The sequence below is a fragment of the Phyllosticta citribraziliensis genome (genome assembly GCF_038025025.1).
Source record: "Phyllosticta citribraziliensis strain CPC 17464 chromosome Unknown J3D65scaffold_3, whole genome shotgun sequence".
NCBI lineage: Eukaryota > Fungi > Ascomycota > Dothideomycetes > Botryosphaeriales > Phyllostictaceae > Phyllosticta > Phyllosticta citribraziliensis.
This window is the reverse complement of record NW_027117340.1, coordinates 2,152,777-2,173,355: the sequence shown is the minus strand read 5'-3', so window position 1 is coordinate 2,173,355 and position 20,579 is coordinate 2,152,777. Positions and strand designations below refer to the sequence as shown.

Genomic DNA, 20,579 nt, shown 5'->3' with positions numbered 1-20,579 from the left:
GTCTTTGGGTTTTGTCGAGCCAAGATGCGCCGTCAGTGGAATGGTGTTGCAAGATGACGTCGCGCGGCTGTGGGACTGTGGGATGGTGGTTGCTGGATCAGGAAAAGGCCAAAAGATAGCTGCCGACGTTCCTGAACTAAGTCGCCCGACACTCTGTGACAGCCGTTGGGAGAAACAGGCAACTAAATTTCAGAAGCAGTGAAGCGTCTGGGCGCCCAGTCGAGCCGTGGAGGAGAGAAGGGGGGAACGGACGGCAAGAAATGAGCAGGGCACTAGCATCACCAGACGTCATGATGCTCACTCCAGGAATGTGTGCATCGGTGGACTAATTCCAACTAATCAACACCAGTCGAAGGCGTACCGTAGCTGAGCAGCAACTGTTGGACCTTCTCCGGCGTCGAGAGCATTGGCGCCCCAAAGGTGATCCAGAACCGGGGCTAATTTTCCACTTGCGGCAACGACATGCCTGGATTGGCGAGATGGGGCGAGACGAGGCATGGAACGGGAACGCGCAGGACGAGGGGCAGGATGCGGATAGAGAGGTTGCTTGTCGCCGAGAAATCATGAAGAAATGAGCGGCGATTTGCTTGAAACACGACTCCCGCGGCCGACGAGGTTGACCGGGAACCCGCGGAAAGCACAGCAGGTCGATTCACCTGCGTGCCACTCCAAGACCCTTGCGGAATGAAGCGCAATGTTTGAGTCGAAGTTTCTGGATTGCGCTTGCGTACGTCGTGGGCGATTGGGAAGAAAGTGGAGCGAGATTCCGAGGTATTCGGTCGGCCACGGGGGTGATTGAACAATGTTGTGACAGGGTCATTTTTCTGTCAAGGTTCGGGAGTACCCTGACGCCTTGACAGGCGAATCGACGCCATGTTTGCCTGTTCGGATGATCTACTGGTTTGAGAGCCGAGGATTGAATCAGGAGAGGCCCCGATGCGGGGACGTGATGAACGTGGCATGAATGATGTGCAAAGGGTTACAGCAGCCCTGTAGGCCAAGCTTCTCCAACTACAGGCTCTATCCTTACTCACTTTCCATTCCCCACAAGCCACCGTCCCACTGAGACCATGTGGCACGGGCATCTATACACCAAGTAGCGATATATCCTGCAAACATAGTGCTTGTATATAGCACTCAGCCCGAGTCCTCTATTTGCATTGGCAGACAGTCAGGTCTCCGCCGAGAACAGCATCTGCACAACTCGTCTCTCGTGATGGAGGAAATTGCATGACCTCTGCTTCGAAAAGCCAAGTGTTCACATGCTGCGCCAATTGAGGAGATGTGTTTTTCGACCAAACATCTTTGCGAAAATTTTGTGAATCCCTCCGTGTCCACGCAACTCTACGTCTTCACAATACCCACTGTGTAATGACAGTGTCGTGCTCTTCTCACGCAGAATGTTTGAACGGCGTGAGTCCAGCTGGTGGCGGCCCAGTGTCTCACCATGGATGCGGGCGTGATGAGGCGGTTTGATGTCACTCTTCACGCTTGGGTAAGTAATGACTGGTCGTCTTTTGGTCCTGACATGCCTACTTCGAATAGGACCCAACATGGCTTGTCTGACTTGGCTTTTTGGCGACCCAACGAATCGACGAGTTCGTGTTCTCTTTCTCGCTGGTTGTTGGCGTTCTCATCGTCATCAGTATTCAGCTGGAGAAGGCAGGCCAGATCGAACCTCCCTGCTCTCCACGAATCCAAGCAGCCGAATGCTTCAAGACCTTGACGATCAGTCCGCTACTGCTGCGGCCTGTCTTTGTGGCTGGCCCATTGCCAAGTATATGTTACAACATGCCTAGAGCAACAATCTAGAATGTGACAGAGTGCGGCTGGCACTTCTAGACTGTTATAAGAACACTTTGCTTCTGATGTGCTTCAAAAACTTGCGCTCGGTCCAACTCCAAGTCATTGTCGATCCTTACCAGTCCCTCGTTTGTAAAAGACATTCCTTCATCAGTACATATGAGGTTATTCAAGTGTTTTGCACCCGCCACCCTGGCATCACTAGCCAGCTGTGCAGTCATTAGCGTCAACAGAGACTCCCACCTCAGCGTTATTCTCGAATTGGCAAACCACACCGAGATAAAGGCCACTGTGACAAACAACGGACCTGACAGTCTGAACTTGTTCAAGAAGGTAGAGCGAGGAACACCATGTCAAGGTACACGTGCTTACTGAAAGGGGTACAGGGCAATTTTCTGGATAACGCCGCGGTTCAGAAAGCCGAGCTGCACTCCGCTGGTATGTTTGAACAACAAAAAACGACCAATCGGAAGCATTCGCTTGTCGAAACAGGATAAGAGCTAATGCGGTGTAGATGCGCAAGTCCCATTTGAAGGTGTGCGTCTGCGGCCGGTTATTACCGGATTGGGTCCTTCATCTTTTCTGAACCTACCTCCTGGTCAGAGTCATGAAGTTACCTTTGACGTTGCCGAGATGTATGCTTTACATGGGAAGGAGTACGACGTGCTTTCCCGCGGCGTAATATCTTACGCAGAAGGTGATTCCTTTGAACTTTCTGGAGCGGTCCCGTACGAGAGCAACGTAATACGCATCAGCGTCGATCCCCATCGCGCTAGACAAAAGCGAGATGAGTTCCACGGCAAAGTCCAGAAGCTCAAGAAACGATCGGTACTCGAGAGCTGCCCCCCTGGACCCCAAAAGGATACTGTCTTGAGAGCATTGGACGCTTGTGCCAAGTTGTCTCAGGGCGCTCAGCAGGCAGCCTCAATGGGAGACCCCAAAACATTTGCCAAGTATTTCAAAGACCCGTCCCCGGAGATGCGCAAGGCAGTGGCAGGAGTGTACGCAAAAGTCGCTGCTGAGTGCGGCAAGCTTGATGGTGGAGACACGCGCATCCACTGCGATGATGGGTTCGAGTACTGTGACGGGTTGACCTTGGCGTACACTTCGCCATCGACTGGGCTGCAGGTTTACTGCCCTGCATATTATGCCCCTGACTATCCGGATCTCACCAAGGAGTGCCATGGACAGGACAGAGCCACCACCACTCTCCACGAGATGACGCATTTGGATTCTGTTGCCGGTACGATAGACATCGGCTACGGGTATCGAACGACAAAATCCCTCCGTCCAAAACAGGCCATTGCGAATGCTGACACTTACTCTCTTTATGCCAATGGTGAGAATTTCCAAGCCGGGAACCGGATGTGCGCTGACGCTTTTTCAGGATTGTGGTCGGGTTGTTGAGGGTTGCGACGAATTGACGCGTAACGCAGCGGGCTGTATCATTTCTTGTACATACAAGTAAAAGTTGGGGTTTCAAAGCCTGAACATCGGCCAGGAACCAATATACCTTCCTTTTGAAGAGCGGTCGGAAGGGGTCTGTGGGGTGCCACTCACATGAACAGGGCGAACGGTCAAATCGCACGCTCTCAACCCCTTAATCCCCAGAGCGAGCGTCGACACTATCCGAGACCGAGGAGACTTTTCCCACAAGGCGACAGAAACCAATGCGTGGCTTCCTGTTCTGAAACCTTTGTCTTGGCTTTGCAGGCGGCTTCCTGAGAGAGACATTGTTGTGTGGCTCGGGCCACTGCATCGCGGATATGCAACTGACCGACAGACACCGCACAATGACACGATCTGCCAACTGAGCTGTTCGTGAGCGAAACTTATTCAGGTCTCAGCGACAGCCCGCTCACCCGTCTTGTGCGAGACAGACGATCGACCCGAGAAGACGATTGATCAACTCAAGGGCCTTAATGTCCAGATTCTTGCTCCAAGTCATTCTCTCCACGCATGATACCGGCAATGCCGACGCGCTGGAGCTCACAATGCCTGCGGTGTTGGATTCATCTGCAGACTCGCTGTTCAAACATGAGGAAGCCACACCGCCACCACGTACAGATCGGAGCCAGTATTGGTGTCTGCAATGGACCGAAATGAGACAGAACCGACACAAACGAGCAGTGCACCCAGCCAGGCGGTCAAGTCGTTGGCAGGAGCTCTGAACCGCTGGCGGGCCGCTGCGAGCAAAAGACGGAGAGACACCTGTCGGTACTCACATAACTCTGGCGAGCTCAATCTTCCAGCACTCATTGAACATTCCGTCGTCCAAGTCTCCCAAACTGCCTCGCTACCTCGACCCGGCGTGCCGGTGTGCTCGATTGTTGCCTGTCTCTGCCTTGCTGCATCGTTCCCGCCGTTGTGTCGTCTCTTCGTCTTCTTCGATCCCGCTTCCAGAAAACGATTGCACCCTTTATTTCCCTTCATGGCTGGAGGCCCCGCGAATGGTGGGCGTACGGCAGATGGCTCGTCGCCGGCTCTGTCACCGCTCCATGTGCAGCAGTCACAAGGACCCGTTGCCAGCACTCAATCGACAAACAGCGTTTCTCCGCCACTGCCCCTTTTCACGTCGTTTCCCGACGGCGACGTGAGCAGAGAAGAGCAGGACATTTCGGCCTTTCTGGCGCAATTCGACTCATCGGCACCTTTTGACACTGTTGACCCGTCTGCTCTCAGCTCCCCTACTCCAATGCTGCACGCACCTGATTCCTGCTTCGTCTCCCGGAGCTGCAACGCATCGCCATTCGACACGCTGACCCCAGCATCGAATGCCGCTACCATTGGCAATCCGATGGACGCAGACAACGCATGGCCTCCTGCAGATAATAAGGAACAAAATTGGACGGCCCCGGCTGCCACGCAGTGGTGGGCGACGTCGACTCCGCGCACTCCTGGCCAGGAGGAGGGCGTGCCCTTTGATCCTGCCACCGAGCCCATCCGCCGCAGCAACCGCCTGGAGACGAATGGTAACGTGCCTCGAGTGCAACCGCCCAGATTCCATCATCCGAAGCCGTTTCCTGCGAATGGCGGGCTGGCCGTGTCGCCGCAGCAGGGCATGCGCGCGCACAGCATGCCGCCCCAAGGGCCGAGTCTCTCGCCAGGACAGAACCAGTACCACCAAGAACACGTCCAGCAGCAGCGCAGTATTGAGAAGCGCCCACAGAGCTTCCATCCTCAGCAGCAGCGGCCGCAACGCCACTACCGCCATGCGCCGTCGCATTCTGTGCCTCACACTCCGCAACCACCCCCGTCTTTTCCCCTTTCTGCCGCCCCTTCTCCGACACCGTCCAGCCCTCAGATCATCTTTACTCGCGCCGTCCAGCCGCGCAATATGCGCGTCAACCCGCCTGTTCCCATTGCCGTTGCCGCGCTGCCATCTCGCAAACAGACGCCCTCATCTCCACCGCGGCACCCGTACCCAGCGGCCCTGACAGTCGGATCCAGGCCGCTGCCAGGCGCTATGATGCAACAGCAGGGACCAGCAGCCATGAGTGGCGTCATGCCTCCGAACCGGGCGCTACGACCAGCAACGCCTGGGACGGTCGAAGAGGCAAGCTATCAGGGCGCGCAGTCGCGACAGAGGAGATACGGACCGGGGCCGTACCACCCCTACAGCGCGGCGAGGGGCATGGCCATAACGACGCCGAGGAGCATGCCGACATCCATGGCGTGGTCAGGCGCGTCGGACGGTGGGCTACGCATCGGTACGGACGACGTGCGCATGCGGATTGGGTCCATCACCGAGTTGCCCGCCGCGCCAGACGTGATGATGGGCGGCATGGGCGGCGGCGCGAGCAACTACAGCGCGCCGGAAGCAGAGCCGCAACAGAATCGAAGCACTTCGATCGAGTCGGCGCCGCTGGAACCGCCGGTGCAGTTCAGGCAGCAGCGCGACAGTCTGAGTCTGGCGGCGGCGTTGGCTACCGAGATGGACATGTTTCCTCGGCTGTCGTTGTCGGGCTTGTCGTTGCCTGGGTCGTTGGGCAAGATTGATGAGCTGGATGATGTGCCGTCGTCGAGTGGCGATCAAGATGGCGGATCCGGTGGGGGATTGAACAACGATGCAGGTCCAGCATTGTCGACGAGCTCTGGTGCTGCAGCCGTGCCAAATTCACTTCCAGCTCCTCCTCCGAGCGCTGCGTCAACTGCTCAACACTCATCGAATGAACCGCCCCGCGCCGAGCTGAACGGCGAACCGAATCCAGGAAGTGAAGCCGACGACGCCCATCGGAGGCGTTGCAGTTCCCTCTCCGAGCTCGAGCAGTGGAAGTTCCGCATGATGAACGACCAAACGACGCTTTCGCTCGGCACGCTGAGCCACATTGAGCGCCTGCAGGTCGAGCTGGAAGACCTCAAGCGCTTCGCCACGAGCGGCTTCGCTCAGGTCAAGGACGGAATGGACCGGGATTTGGAAAGGTGCGTCGTCTCCGCTGCTGTCGTCGTGTGCTTGTGATCTTTCAAAAGCTGTCGTGTGCCGGATGGAGAGGCTGACATCATCACAGCAAGCGCCTCGAATTGCGCAACATGAATGCCGGCACGACGGAGCTGACAGAGCCGCTCAATGCGCTGCCGACCTCGATGCGCAAAGACAGTTTTGGCAAGTACGAAGTCCCGCCGCTGGCGCCGCTCAACGGCGACGAGATTCGACAGATGGACAGTAAGTCTCAGTCTCCCCTCGCCTCCCCTGCTTTTACACTTCCAACGCGAAATGTGAGATTAGAAACGATGTTCTGACTTGGGCAGATGACGCCGTGGTAGCGCTGCTCGGAGCGTACAAGCTGCCGTTCGACCGCGAGATGTTCCTGTTCCAGAAGAAGGAGGTGTACCTCAAGTTCATCGGCGCCTGTCGCGAGCTGATGCACAAGGTGTTGGATTGATCTTTCTTGTCTCTGAGCCTGTTGCCTTGCTTTCTGTCTTTGGGCGCGGTATAGACGGCGGCGGCGGCACTGTCCTTTTGTTTTGTCAGCTTTGCTCCAATTGTTCGTTTGCATGTAAAATGATACCTTTTCCTCAGTTCCGGACAGGAATTTTGCCTTCTTGCTTGGTGTGTTGGTACATGCATGTACATATGCATTGCAGTGAGCATACCTCCGTGTTTCCCGTCCGCTCCCTTCCCCTGCCACGGAAAAGTATCCTAAACAGGCAGTTTGATCAGCGGGCCTCGGGTGCCACGAGAACGACACATACCTGGGTTCGTGTAGACGTGTGGCTCCTTTTTGCTGCATGCGGAGCCGGTCGTGGATGGGACGGTGTCGAGAGAACGACTTCACTCAGCAAGAGTAGGGCAAAAGGGGGATGAAGATCTTGCTTGAATGCTCCCGGTCTGCATTCGAAGCTACCGTAAGCTGAGCCTGGAAACCCAACAAAACAGAAGAGTAAAGGAAAAACTGTGACTGAAACAAAGGAGTAAGAGAGACAGAAAGCAGCCATGACACCTCACACCGCACTCACTCACTCAATCCATCCATAAATCAAGCAATCTCCGCCACTCCAATCAAGAGACCACCTACGGTGAAAAAGGACAAAGAACCCGAGCGCAAAAAGCTTGGTATCCCGAACGCCACGCCATTCCCTCAACGCCACCGCTACGCCGCCTTTCCATCTCGTGATGTGGCTCATCGAGAGAAGGACTAGATACGGCCACAAAGAAAATTAGTATGGATGAAGAAGCGAAAATATTTGTGTGGGGAGGGAGGCTGCGTCTCAGTAGAAGAACTTGCGCAGGATGAGGAAGGCGAGCGCCGTGACGACGCCGTAGATGGCTTTATCGATCCAGGCTGGTATGCCGTCGTCGAGTGGTTGTTGCTGTTGTTGTTGTTGTTGTTGTTGGAGAGGCGGAACGGCGGGGATGGTGCGCGTGGGTGCGAGGGCTGTTTGAGGAGCTGCTTGCGCTGTCGGTTGTGCAGGCTGAGCCGGTGCTGGTGCTGTGGCATTGGACGTTGGCAAGTTTCGAGACCTCAGGGTCGAGTCCGAAGGTTGTGGTTGAGAGGCTCGCTGCTGCTCGCGCTCCGCATGGGAAGCGTTCTGTGAAGTCGACGCGGACGCTTCGCTTTTCTGCTTTTCCTTCTCGCCCATCTCGTCCCTATACGCAAGCCGCAGTTCCTCGGGCACCTCGTCCGGCTTCCTGCTCTCATCCGCCTCTTCCACAATCTCCCTCTCCTTCATAATCTCATCGTTGGTCTTCCCGCAAGCCCCGCACCTCCAGGCCACGCTCTCGCTCGCAAGCTTCTTTCTCGCCGCTTCCGTGCTGTCGATCCCGCCGACTTGGCCCTTTGCGTCCGTGTCCATGAAGCTGCGTATGGCTACTAGCGCGGTCCGTATGCCCCAAGCCGGCTGCCAGGTCTCCTCATGGTGGCCGCTGATGCTCAGGCAGATTTCGCGGTTGACCTCGAAGCGGCCCGATGGCGTGACGAAGCGGAAGGACGGCGGGCGCAGCGGGTACTGTGCAGGTAGGATGATGCGGCCGTGGTAGAGGCCGACGGCGTAGGGCGATGGCTCCGGCGGGCCGCGCAGCGTAAAGTGCCATTCAAAGAGGTTGTCTTCCAGCGGCTCGGCGTGGAAGTCGGGCGAGGGTTGCGAGGCAAGTTCGCTAGCTTCCTTGACTATTGGAGCAGCTGTTAGTGAATATCGACATGCGGGGCGAGTAGGTGCAAGGCTGCGTACGTATGCGCTTGATGGTGGGGTTCTTGGTATTGAATTGGCCGCGGGTGGTCATGGTGGATGAGGGCGCCTGGGCTGGCTGGCAATGGTGTGGGTGGATGTAACGCGAGGGCCCGAGGGGTGTTACATGTAATTGGCAAAAGAGCGAATGTTGAGGCGAGGAAGCAACGATGGTTGTGTGAAACGTGGTTGTTTGGGTGAGACCGGGAGCTTGCAGCGAAGCTGACGTCGGCTACTGTCGATCATGCAGGCCGTTGGTTTGATTGCGCTGCGCATTGCTCATCCATCCCCGCCGACAAACCCAACATCGTCTTGCTCTCAGGAACCATTTCTTGATGGGTGGATCGTCTCCGCCATCCCTCAGCTATCCGCACTGCCCGCTCTTAGATTCACGTTCGTCGAAGCACTATTCTCATTCAAGCCAAAGTAAGCAATCTATCGTTTCTACGACAAGGGGATCTTTACGACGATTTGACTCTCGTCTCGAGCCTTGCCCTCGGAAGTTAAAAAAAGGCTCTCCAAGCTGTGAAAGAAAACTCCGATGCACCGCCAGCCAAATCAGCCCAACGTCAAGATCTGGTATCAAACCTGTAGCCCCGCGGAAGCAACCATGGTTCCCCTCCTAGACGCCGCCTTTCGCAAACCCGTCATGCATTACCCAAAACCTTTAACCCAGGTAGTAATGATCATATGCCCGCTATGCGATGGAATCAAATGTCTGGCCACTCCGGTCCCACGGCGATGCCGTTGAGACCCAAGCTTAAGCCCAGACAGCACGCCGCCCACCAGTAGAAACCACCCAACAGCACGAGGGCGCCAGCGAAACTGCTCCGGCGGCTGAGCTTTGCCCACCTCGCGTACGACTCCTCGACTCGCTGGGCGACAGGGTCCAGCTCGATGGCGTCGCCCTTTTCTTCCACGTCTTTAATCTCCTGACCAACGTCCTCGCGCAGGCCCATAGTGCCGGGCGTGTCCAGCTGTCTGTCCAGCTCTCGGACCAGCTCTTCGACAATGGCGAAGACGTGACGCGACTCGTCGACGACTTGAGCTCGCTGCTCCGCCGACAGCAAGACTTCCACCTCTGCCCAGCGCCGCTTGAATTCGGACCTGACGTCCTCGCCGTCTGCGGCGCCGTCAAAGAACCATAGGCTCAGTCCCTTGGAGGTGACTTGCTGCTTCCATGCTGCTTCGTGCTCCTCGCCGTCCACTGCGCCGCATCCCCAGAATTCAGGCCCGCCGTTCAGAAGCTGCTGTCGTATCCAACGACCGCCGGCAAATATGGCTAGGTAAAGCACGTGGGTGTAGGCGAGGAGCAGGTGCGGATGTGTGCGCAGTCTGCGACGGATATGGGCAGTGGTAGTGGCGAGGAGCGGCGTAGGATATGTCGCAAGGTGTACGTCGAGGTCTATTGGGGAGAGCGAAAGAAGTGTAGCGAGGTCGGTGCGCAGACGTTTTGAGCGAGGCAGGCCAGGAGGGAGTAGGCGCGCAAGGAGGTTGAGGATCTCGCGGTCATGGACTGATTGTTCTGCTCCAGCGTTCGGGTTGGGGCTCTGGTCGTCGGAAGCGGCACCGTTGACGCTGATCCATGGGTCTTCAAGAAGAGAGGATAAGGTTGGGTTTGAAGGTTGTTGAGCGCGTGTGAGGTCAAGCCAGCAGCTTTCAAAGGTGAAGAAGAGGTGGGCGAAATGGAGGATTCCAAAAGCGTAAAGGCGAGGGGAGGCGGCGTGCGGAGGGAGGCCGAGAGGAAGGCGAGAGGTGATGAGGCGATTCAGAGACGTGTGGGCAGGTCTGCATGCGGACTGGTCAGCGAATGGTGCAATCTGGGGGGAAATGTGGACTGACCGCGTTGCAGTATTGATTTCAACAGCGAGCGAAGGAGAAGGCGAGCCTGGCGGAAGTGGCATCTTGAGGTTGTCTGGCGTCATGGACAGCCACTCTCTTGACTATATGCAGGCAGAAATGCAGAGACAAAAAGGGCACAGAAGTGAGAGGGCGAAGAATGCGGCAGGGTCCTTGGGGGAATTTAAGAGAGCGGCGACAAGCATCTGACCTGGGCTTGTTTGTGTAGCAGGATCAGGCGACGGGCGCGACAAGCGCAGCCAAGGTAGGCAGGTTGGGTATGCAGTCGCGTCGTGATGGTCTGGAGGTTTTGACAACCATCTCAGCGGGGCATGCCGGCGCCCATGATCGCATGCGGGCTTCCGCGTGTGACGCTGACGGGCCATGTCTCGAATGGGCCTGGCGCCCGCTGCGAGATGGCATTTGATGTGCCTGACCCTACCCTGGAGAAAGGGCCTGCGCAGAGCGTGGGGAGAGGTGGGTGGATGAGGTCAGGCGCTGAACATGGGTGGTCATGGATGGACCTCATGGTGTTGATCATTTTTTGTGGGCTCGTTGCCGTCAGTCGGACACGGCAGTCCACAACGTGAGGCAGGCCAAGCGAGAGACATGACGTTGAGCCAGCCCAACGTCATCCCGTCAGGTTCAGCTTGGTTCATGTTGTTCACGGGAGACGGGAGGCTCTGCGGAATCATCTTCTAAGGTGCAAGTTGCTGGGATACAGGCCTTGTGCGACTCGTCTGCCCAACGTCCGTCCTCACGTCCAACACCTCATCCATGCCTGATCAATCACGACAAAGCAAGCCTCACAGCACCACCAGTCCAATAGTCGCGCCGCGCCTCGTCAGCCCCGTCCCCACGGCGAGGCGTAGAAGGACCCGTCTTCTTCCAAAGTCTTCATCTGCCTCATCTCACATGCAGCAGTAGCGCCCTGCGTCCCACAGAAAACACGAAACATGCATGCCGCTGTTTTGCTTTTGCTGGCCCGACTTTCTTCTCCGCCTTGCCTTGCCTTGCCTGCCTAGGTAGGTACCTATCTATAGCAAAGCAGCAAAACAACGCCAAACCCTTGCCAACAACGACGCCGGGCTTAAGTTGACAGACTCGACACGTCTGATCTGTTGCTCAGTCAAAATGAGCCTGAATGCTCCCGCCGCGTTCCCAACCCACGCTGACTGCGACTTTCATCCGCGCCAGTCGTTTGGTCGCACTACGGTGCCGGGATCTCATTGCGAATTCGACGGGTAGGATCGGCGCAGAACGTCCCGGGGCGGTCCATCCCTCGCTTAGTCCCGCACTTCTTCGCGTCGGCTTTGGCAGCTTCTTACCCCATCTATTTGATTTCATGGGTCTTGCCCTGTTTTGAATTTGGAAAATGATGATTGGAATGCAGCAGTGTTGCAACTGTGCTTGAAGGAAGGCCTACAAAATTTGGTAGATTTATAATGGTCAAAGTTTACTCCAACTTCATCGCATTCAAGGCACAGTGCCAGAGTGGTTAATGGGTTAGACTCGAATTCTCATTCGGTGTGATCTAATGGCTTCGGCCGCACAGGTTCGAGTCCTGTCTGTGTCGTGCAATCTCTTTTGCCTTCTTTTTTCTTTTTTTTTTGCTCTCCCATTCTGCACGACCAAGTAGTGGGGCTTCTGCTGGACGCCAGCAAGGGATGGCTCGGGTGGCGGTGAAGACGTCGTGTCGTGCAGCCGCCAGACGCGGCGTCAAACCGACCAACTTCATGTCTGCTTTTTGCATGTGGGTCGCGCAACCGCGCCGCGCGCGGAGCTGCGGGACGTTTCCAACGGGCCTCTGTGCTGCGTCAAGCGGTGTGTGTCGCCTTGACGCCAGGAGATTCGCGCGCGTTGTTTGTCCGCCTGTGCGACGTGATTCCTCGCATCGTGACGGACGGCGCCGGCTGCGCCAGTGTCCGAGATGAGTATATCTGCAGAGAGCCGAAGCCGGAGAAGACTCCATCGTCAGAGATGTAACTATTGACGCAAGGGCAGGCTTTGTGCGTGCAGATTGATGTCCATGTCGATTATTCGCCATTGTTGCTCAATATTGACCCGACTCCTGTTGAACCCAGCGCTGTGCTCCTCTACAACACCCCCCCCGAAAAAATATGCCAGAACGCTTCACAAACAACCATGTATGCAGCAAGACTCGCGATCGATCCACGCTGATTACGATTCGTCGCCCATGACGACCGTCTTCTCGCCATTGAGCGCCACCGTCTTCTTCCTCGTGCTCTCCTTGCGCGGGCTCCTGGCGTTGAAAATGTCGTCCAACTCCTCGAGCGTACGATTCTTGGTCTCGGGGATGAAAAAGTAAATGACGACAGCCTGGACGGCGTCCCAGACGACGAAGATGATGTAGGTGCGCCAGCCAATCTTCTTGAGGGCGACGGGCCAGGCAAACTGGTTGAGCAGCGCGGCGGCGTTGACGGCGAAGCTCGACAGCGCCATGCCCTTTGCGCGCTGCTCGAAGCTGAGCACCTCGACCGGGTACAGCACCTGCATGGGCGTCATGCCGAAGCTGAAGACGGCGCCGAAGAGGAAGATCATGGCCGTGGCCGCCTTGGACGAGGCGGCGTCCTGCCGCAGGTCGTACTGCGACGTTGCGACCGACAGGCCGATCCACACTATGCTGCACCCAATGCAGGCGAAGAGGAGGAGCGCCCGCCGGCCCAGCTTGTCGACGCTGAGGGCGCCGATGATCGCAATGACGAACTGCTCGCACGAGTACGCGAGGTTGATGTTGGCCTTGTCCATCTCCGACTTGTAGCCCGCCGATGTAAGGAGTGAGGACATGAAGTATGTGAGGACGGCTGGCAGGCCCAAGTCAGCAAAGCGCCATGAGCATGTGAGAAGGCATGTACGAACCACCACCCATCCATTGGCCGCACACCACGACGATAATGTTGCAGAGCAGCCGGTACGACGACGCGCGATCGCGAAAGAGTCCGCGGTAATCCCACCACCGCTTGTCGCTGCCGTCCAGTCGCAGGTATTCGTCGTACTCTCTGAGTTGCAGCCGCACCCAGATGCTGTCTTCGTTGCCGTTGGCGTGGAATTTTGTCAGGACTCTACGACACTCGTCGGTGCGGCCGTTGGCGTACAGCCAGCGCGGCGACTCGGGCAAGAACCACGCAAAGCACATCACCAACCCCGAAAAGAGCATTTGCAGCCAGATTGGTATCGTCCAATGGTTCCCGGGCTTGCTGATGGCTCCTCGAACAGCCCCGGCGGCAACCATGGAGCCGACGTACCAAAATGTGTTGTACAGTCCGGTAACAACTATCGGCGAGTCAGCTTCTGTGCTGTGTGTCCTCTTCAGAAATCACTTACCACCGCGGTAGGCAGGATGTGTCGTTTCCACAACGTACATGGGTCCGGCGGTCTGCATGATGGAGACGCCAAAACCCAGAATGAAGCGGCCAGCTTCAAACTGGCCAATACTGGCACTCCAGTATGTCGTGGCATTGACTATGGTCCCGACAATGATGATGGCAGCGCCAATGAGCATCCCACCTTTGCGTCCAAATTTGTCGATAGCGGGGCCGACAAACGGGAGAGCAGCCACGCTGCCTATTTGGTAGATGGAGGTGACGATTCCCGCCCAAAGACCGTCCTCGGATCCATGAAAGAAGGTCTTGAATGCATCGTTGATGAGCAAGCCGTTGAGCAGCGATCCGTCGTAGCCGTTGACGGTGGAACAGAAGAAGCCTACGAGGCAGCAGAGGTGAAGAATTAAACTAGGTTTGCTAAAAGCTTGGGGCGGTTCCTTCAGCTTGGCCTCGTTGAAAGCCTCAGTGCCGTCGATGGTGGTGAAAGAGGATCCTTTCGACGCTGGCTGTTTGCTGGTCAGTGAGAAGCGAGGAAGAGTGTTGGACAGTTCCATACCAAGTGGAGTGAGTGAGCCGCAAATTCCTTGGTGTCCATGACAAAGAAGGCTCGGGCCCGAGAGAGAAGAATGAGCAAGAGGAGGAGCGGCGGAAAGCTAAATTTCAGACAGGCTACGTGAAGAGCATGGTTTGCCAAGATGGCGAGGGAGCCATGCTGGTCGCTCAGTTTTGAATGTCGGCGGATGAGCCATGTGGGTGTGGTGATGGCGGTGGACGAGAAGGAAGCGGCGCCAGGCTAGTCGCGCCAACTGCACTGCACGTCGACTCTAGCGCTATGGTAGCATCACCTTATTGCAGTGTGCAGGTGGAGCGGGGGGAGGGGAGATTCTGCCAGGAGGCTCAAGGTTCGGTAACCTGGACGGGGAGAGGGTGTGAGGTCGTGGAGCAACATCCGGTGGCCCACAGACGACGGCCAGCGACGCGCTTTGGTTTCCTTCAATCTTCGGGCTGCCGCCGTCAGACGGCCCATCCCAGCAAACAACATCACGTCTGTCCCGTCTCGTTCCTGGCTCCCTCCCTGGATTTCGTCGATCATGGCCATGGCCGCAGGGAAGTGCCCATCACTTCCGCGCCGCCCAAACCATGCACTACTTCTCTCGACCTCCTCACCGCCGAACAACTCACCTCCATCCATCTCGACCCAACGCGACTGTGACACATCGGATCACGACTGTCGTCTCATCGTCGCCGCCTGCGGTCGTTGAGAATGCGCCAGCGTACCACAGCATATCTTCTGCACGCTTGACACGAAGAATATGGCCCCGGTCATCGTCAACCTGCATGCACACGTCCACTTCGAGGTCCATTCCCACCGCTCCTCTGACGCCCTCGGTCTCGTTTCGTCACGCAGGTTACGCGGCCCGCGCCGCCGGTGCTGAAGAATCCTGCCGCCACCCTCATTTCTTCAAGTCCTTGTCCGCACCCCCGGGTTCACTGCATCGCCGACCCTGATGATAGCGCTGAAGATTGCTTCTTCATTCGACACGTCTGCCGCCTGCTGTCACGCCGCCTGCTGCGTGGCAGAAGCTTCGCGTTGCACGGCAACAGCCACTGGACCAATCTTCCAGGATTGTTGGGAAAAGTACACCATCCAAAACCCCGAGGGTGTGTGTATCCCGAATATCGGTGGTTTGGATGCCTCAAGTAAAGTTTTCAGGTCGCACTGCTTTCGTCAGTCGAATGTCATATCAACCGCCCCGGAGGACCAGGTGCACGGTTCAATGCGGATGCTGCAGAAGAGTTTCCGAGGAGGTCAACGAGGTCAGCTTCCGGTGCTTGGACACTCTCGTGTCACACAACAAGAGCCTCTTCCATTTGAACTCACTGTTCACCGTCTTCACATGTGAGAGACCTCACGCTTCTTTTCCCTGACCTTGGGAGAGAAATTCCCCTTCTCTTCCCTTCCAATTCTCCGTTCAGGTTTACAGGGTGTCCTGTTCCTCCTTACCGTCACTCTCGCCGTGTGCCACAGCTTGTGGCCACAATCTCGCCATGTCTTGACCGGCGGATGCAAGATGCACGGCGAATGCTATAGACGCGGCTCCAGCGCGCCTCTGCAGAGTAAGCGCCGCTTTGACCGGCCGGCCACGGATGCTGCAGGCTCTCCAAGTCCTGGTACTGATTGTATGTATGTATGTATGTATGTATGTATGTACGTATTCTCTGACCTCAATCTTTCCGCGACCTTGCTGGCTGCATCGGAAGAGACTACCCGGCACCGTCGTCCGTCACACTGCAATTTTTGTCCCGAAAACATGCAGGAGACGGGTTCCGAATCCTTCAGCTTTTAGGCCTTGTCTGCAAAAGTCGTTGCAAAGACATCAACATCGAACCATGTCTGAACGGACAGGGAGCGTACGTCCGCTTTGACGAGGGATTCACAGGAGGCATGCAAATTGCCCTTGGCTGGAGGGTACTCAGGACCATCCATCGGCGTCTACCCCTCTATTAGGCAAGATGATAAGGAGCATTCGTAGTTGGTAGTTGTCATTCCGTGATATGTAAGCTATTTGTAAAGCTCAAGTTCCTCCCTTACCTCATGACTAGCAACTTTTGGGAACAGACCGTCCTTCCCATGTCCATTGGAGTGTGATAGTGAAGCAAATGTCTCGGCCCATAGCGAGAGCCGACGAGCACGTCCAGATCCTGTAGCAAACCCCGGGTACCGCAAAAACGCCGTGAGCTAGCTCTAAATGCCATGCAAGTGTGCCCCGAAAGCAAAGCAGCAAATCCCCCCAAACCCTTCCCCTTACTCCGCGGACTCGGCAGTAGAAGCCGGACTGGCAGTCTCTGTGCCGCCACTCATCGTGATGTCGATCTCTTCACCGTCCGCCGTTACAGGCCTTGCCCTGGAGCCCAGTCCAGCCCAGCTCTCTCCTGCCGTCTTCTCGAGACACTCGCGCAAGTTCAAGCTAGCCGGGAACCATCGCTCGCGTCGTGTCTGCTCTCTACGCCCGCCTTCTTGCGCACTCCGGGCAGCACGCGTTGTGCGAGAGCGCTTGGGTTTGCCACCAGCGGAAAGGAGGTTGCTCTTCTGGATGCGCTCATTCTCCAGCTTCAGGTCGTAGGCGGCTATCGAGCGGACGTATGGTGCGAGATCTGTGGTGATGATCGCAAAGTTGCGGTCAAAGGAAGAGGCGATGAGGCCGGGTGAAATGCTTGAGACCGTGTTGGCGGGAGGCTCAGCGAGAGGGTCGAAGACGAAGAACGAGGGTCGCGTGGGTGGTTTCCATTTTCGACTGTGGTCGAGGTGGCTGAGGATGAGGTCGGTCGGATCAAGGGATGTGGTAGAAGAGGTTTGGTGTACGCTGGAGGAACGCTGCACTGCAAGATGAGATGCAATGACCATGTGGGTATCTAAATGAGAATAGTCGATGAAGGGATCGGCTTGAAGAACACGGTACGGTTCCAAGTGATTGGAGCGTGCTTTTTCAGGCAAAGGAGGTTGGGTAGGGTCAATGGCGGTCTGTGGTACTGTCAGCTGAATCCATCACAGGGAGCAGTACAGATCCCTACCGTGCTTCTGACGGGCATATCGACTCTGCAATACACATCTGTGGCACTAGACATCTCTGTCAAGCGCTCCATGTCTTGCAGTGTCATGGAGTCCGAAACACCCAGGAGGCTGCTACTGGAGGCAGGTTTGAACGAGCGAGGCTCAAAGCCCCAAAAGTCCGTCAGCTCAAGCAGGAGCTCGTGTTGTCGATCAAATCCGACATGGTTGTCCTCATACAGGACATCATGACTGAGCCAGCCCATCCCAGCTTGGTATGTGCCTTGACTAGCCACGCGAAGTGTCTGGCCACGCTCATCGACATCTTGACCAGGCGGCCACCGTGGATGAATCCATTCCAGACCTCCCTTTCGATCGCCAACAGCCATCTGGCACCAAAAGTCGAGCTCCATGATGCTTGAACGGAGGTCATGGTTCTTGTTCTCACAAAGCTTGGAGATGGCCTCATGTTGAAGCACATGTCCTTCGGCAGCAGCTAGAAGCAGCAAGTAATCGCTCATGACAGGCTGGGGCGCAGGGGCGAAGCGCAATTTGGCGTGCAAGGAAGCATCGGGAATCGGAACAAGCGACTCGTCCGTGCAGGTCATGATGATTGGGCGTTTGGAGGAAATGGCCAGGTGCTCAACGGTCTGCCAAAAGCTCTTGTCGTCGGCAAAAAGGACGTCTACTTCCTCGAGCAGAATCACCGACTGTTTCTGGGTCTGCTTTGGCTTGCCACCCAGCGTGGACTGTGAAGAGCTCTTCTCGGGGTTGGGCTTCGTCGTAGGTTTGGATCGTGGCTTTGCTTTTGACTGCGTCAGGCCTTTGGGCTTGAAAAAGGAACTCATGCTCTTTTGCTTCCCACTTTGGATATCCTTTTCGAGGGCATCCGCGAGTCGTTCCGAGTCTCGATCAACAGTAGACAGATCTGTATCCACGTCATTGGCTTCTTTGGATTTTCTCTGCACAATATGATTGGCAGTCATGTCGCCGATCCTGTCTAGGACGTCTTTGCCGCTGCGACGACTGCTAGAATTGATTTCAAAGACCTGAAAATCGAGCTCATTTGCGACTGCGTAGATGGCGGCAGTCTTTCCCACTCCGTGTGGGCCACTAATCAGGATCAGATTCTGGGTTTTTAGACCACCACCAACCCGGTCACCACCCGTCCGGATCATAGACCTTTGCCCAGCTGGGAGGGCCAGTTGACCAGCTTCTTCAGAGTCCGCGGTACCGAGCTCTCCCAATTCATCGTCAGAGATGACAAAGTCATCCATCTCGTCGTGCTTTTTCCTTTTCTTTTTTGCTGGTTTGGAAGCAACGCCCTTCTTCGCGCCCCCTTTCAAGCCATTGCTTCCGCCTTCGACAGCAGAGATTTTGAGCGATTCCAGCCACTGGCGGAGAGCGGCAACTTCCATCGAAGATCCAAGGAACTCGGCACTCGTCCTCGGGGCGTACTTTTGAACCCAGGATACGGATTCGCAGATTCCTTTGTCGAAAGGTGTCAAGGTGCCTGCGATTCTGTCGAAGAGACTTTTCAAAAGGGGATGTGCTGATTCTAATGGATTTCCGTCCTCATCGAAAGATACCATTTCCCGCAATTGCTTCCGGACTCGATCTTGAATTTCCGGGCCAGTGGTTAGCAATCGGGTTGGAAATCGTGCCCCGTATTTGCAATGGGAGAAGCTATCCAAGTCCTCCGAAAGGTGAGTCTTCATTTGCTGGGTCAGATTGAAGATCAGGTCTTCCTCTGACGGGACACGAAAGATGTTGTTTTTGAGCTTTCGGCGTCCACAGACCGCAGTACTGGGCTGCGATTCCAGATCGAGTATTTGTGCACCGCCACCATCTACGCGAGCAATGCCTTTCCACGGCCACGGGGCTTCTATGCCGACACGCTTTACTGCTGGCTTAGGGCAGTAATTTGAAGTCTGATTGTCGCCATGAGATGTTGCCGCCTGGGCTCGTAGTTTTCCGGGAGTAATTGCCGACTCCCGCCGGTGCGGAATGCTCGTGAGTGTGGGATCGAGTTTGGCTGGCTCCGGCATGACCTCGTCCTTGCGTTTCTTGGTCGATTTACTTGCGAAAAATGGATGCGTTGGCTTCGGAGGACCCGTTGCTTTCTTTGGCTGCAGGAGCTCAGGCGCTTTGGAAGATTTTGATGTTGGTGCTCGCCAGGTCCCGGCCAAGATGTTATCAATGTCTAGGGCTAGCGAGGACTCTTCGCCAATGGTGTAGGTCATCTTCGCAATGAGCTGCTTCGGGGCTTTGCCAGTCTTCTTCCGTGTCCGCTTCTGTTTGTCTTCGACAACCGACTCTGGCTTCGGCACTGTTGACACAGGGGAGCTGAATCGGCCGCGGGCGTTCAGACGCAGCATCTTTTTTGGAGGAGATTTTTGATCAATGGAAGACGGATCGCCATCGTTATTCGTTCGCTTTCTCGTGGACCTTCGTGGGCTGTCAATTTTGTCCTCTGGCGAAATAGGAACATTGGGCGGCGAAGACGGGGGCGCAGATGGCGTTGGGGCGACGTTGTTTACAGAATGCTCGTGCACAGATGCTGGTGGGATACCAGTGCCATGACGGGGGCTTTGCTGCACATTCTCAGTGACCGACGCAGAGGTTTCATTCTCGAGTTGGGTTTTGGCCGCCTCTTCTTGCAACTGTTGAATCCAGCTTTCCTGATCTGGCTCTTGCTTCTTTTCGACCCGATTGCTAGTCACCTGTCGAACAGGAATAACGACCACGGGCGACTCTCTCTTCTGCCGCTTCCGCCTGTCGTGATTGACATCTGGCTCCAACCCTGAAGTCGCATCTCCCGCGTCGGTGTTTGGTGTTTCCAAGGCTGCGGAGCCATTTGTCTTTGTGAACAGAGACAACGAGGTCTGCTTCACCTTTTCGGAAGGTACAGCCTCACCACTCTTTCTTTTGATCGTGCTTCCCACAGCTCCTGATGGGTCGCCCCGAGAATTGTGCTTCTCGTTTGCATTTTCTGAATGCGGTTGATTCTCATCTCTCGGTGCACGCTCTGTGGTCGAGGTTTCAACATCGGTTTGGTGCTCGTGTGGGTCAAGTCCTAAGCGTATCAGAAAGATGCCCTCTACACATAGAAGGCTCCATACGTTGTGCTTTGGTGAAAAACGGGTGCACTCTCTGCTGGCTACCCAGGTTCATGGCCGTTGTAGGCGCGACCGCGTGTACCATTCACGAGGATGGCATGTCTTGGTTGTGGTGATGGAGGATTGCGAGAGGATGGGTGATGTGAGAGAGCCACAAGCCAGGAGCGTCAGAGAGCGCGATGCTCGAGCGTTGCAGAGGTGGTCGTGGAGAAGCGTGCACTAGGGTTCGCGTTCAGCGCGTAAAGAGTGACGCGCGAC

At 56.1% G+C, this 20,579-nt stretch overlaps 7 protein-coding genes and 1 non-coding gene across 8 annotated transcripts; 4 read left to right on the top strand and 4 right to left on the bottom strand.

Moving 5' to 3' along the window:
* The first annotated feature begins 1,678 nt into the window (after window positions 1-1,678).
* On the top strand, window positions 1,679-2,287 carry J3D65DRAFT_617719 (uncharacterized protein). The gene has a single exon (XM_066799579.1). It carries the CDS (start codon window positions 1,963-1,965, stop codon window positions 2,176-2,178), a length of 216 nt encoding a protein of 71 aa, XP_066658106.1. The 5' UTR covers window positions 1,679-1,962; the 3' UTR covers window positions 2,179-2,287.
* On the top strand, window positions 2,273-3,389 carry J3D65DRAFT_617717 (metallo-endopeptidase). The gene is made up of 2 exons (XM_066799578.1): window positions 2,273-2,346; window positions 2,396-3,389. Exon 2 carries the CDS (start codon window positions 2,437-2,439, stop codon window positions 3,208-3,210), a length of 774 nt encoding a protein of 257 aa, XP_066658105.1. The 5' UTR covers window positions 2,273-2,346; window positions 2,396-2,436; the 3' UTR covers window positions 3,211-3,389.
* Window positions 3,390-3,716: 327 nt separating this feature from the next.
* J3D65DRAFT_269989 (uncharacterized protein) lies at window positions 3,717-6,380 on the top strand. The gene has a single exon (XM_066794951.1). The coding sequence runs from the start codon at window positions 3,896-3,898 to the stop codon at window positions 6,260-6,262; it is 2,367 nt and encodes a 788-aa protein (XP_066658104.1). The 5' UTR covers window positions 3,717-3,895; the 3' UTR covers window positions 6,263-6,380.
* Window positions 6,381-7,052: 672 nt separating this feature from the next.
* On the bottom strand, window positions 7,053-8,952 carry J3D65DRAFT_617711 (ubiquitin-conjugating enzyme/RWD-like protein). Its single transcript, XM_066799577.1, has 2 exons — window positions 8,473-8,952; window positions 7,053-8,411 (listed from the first exon to the last, which is right to left on the bottom strand). The coding sequence occupies exons 1-2, from the start codon at window positions 8,522-8,524 to the stop codon at window positions 7,513-7,515; spliced, it is 951 nt and encodes a 316-aa protein (XP_066658103.1). The 5' UTR covers window positions 8,525-8,952; the 3' UTR covers window positions 7,053-7,512.
* Window positions 8,953-9,179: 227 nt separating this feature from the next.
* Window positions 9,180-10,394, bottom strand: J3D65DRAFT_665894 (uncharacterized protein; the record flags this gene model as incomplete). The annotated part of the gene is made up of 2 exons (XM_066802875.1): window positions 9,180-10,257; window positions 10,312-10,394. 2 exons carry the CDS (start codon window positions 10,392-10,394, stop codon window positions 9,180-9,182), a joined length of 1,161 nt encoding a protein of 386 aa, XP_066658102.1.
* A 1,394-nt stretch (window positions 10,395-11,788) lies between these two features.
* J3D65DRAFT_t36 lies at window positions 11,789-11,884 on the top strand. Its single transcript has one exon. It is a non-coding gene; the product is annotated as a tRNA-Ser (tRNA).
* A 466-nt stretch (window positions 11,885-12,350) lies between these two features.
* Window positions 12,351-14,542, bottom strand: J3D65DRAFT_675333 (general substrate transporter). Its single transcript, XM_066803572.1, has 4 exons — window positions 14,209-14,542; window positions 13,654-14,158; window positions 13,189-13,602; window positions 12,351-13,133 (listed from the first exon to the last, which is right to left on the bottom strand). The coding sequence occupies exons 1-4, from the start codon at window positions 14,245-14,247 to the stop codon at window positions 12,490-12,492; spliced, it is 1,602 nt and encodes a 533-aa protein (XP_066658101.1). The 5' UTR covers window positions 14,248-14,542; the 3' UTR covers window positions 12,351-12,489.
* Window positions 14,543-16,176: 1,634 nt separating this feature from the next.
* Window positions 16,177-20,568, bottom strand: J3D65DRAFT_617703 (uncharacterized protein). Its single transcript, XM_066799576.1, has 3 exons — window positions 20,325-20,568; window positions 17,226-20,278; window positions 16,177-17,175 (listed from the first exon to the last, which is right to left on the bottom strand). The coding sequence occupies exons 1-3, from the start codon at window positions 20,404-20,406 to the stop codon at window positions 16,459-16,461; spliced, it is 3,852 nt and encodes a 1,283-aa protein (XP_066658100.1). The 5' UTR covers window positions 20,407-20,568; the 3' UTR covers window positions 16,177-16,458.
* Window positions 20,569-20,579: the final 11 nt, after the last annotated feature.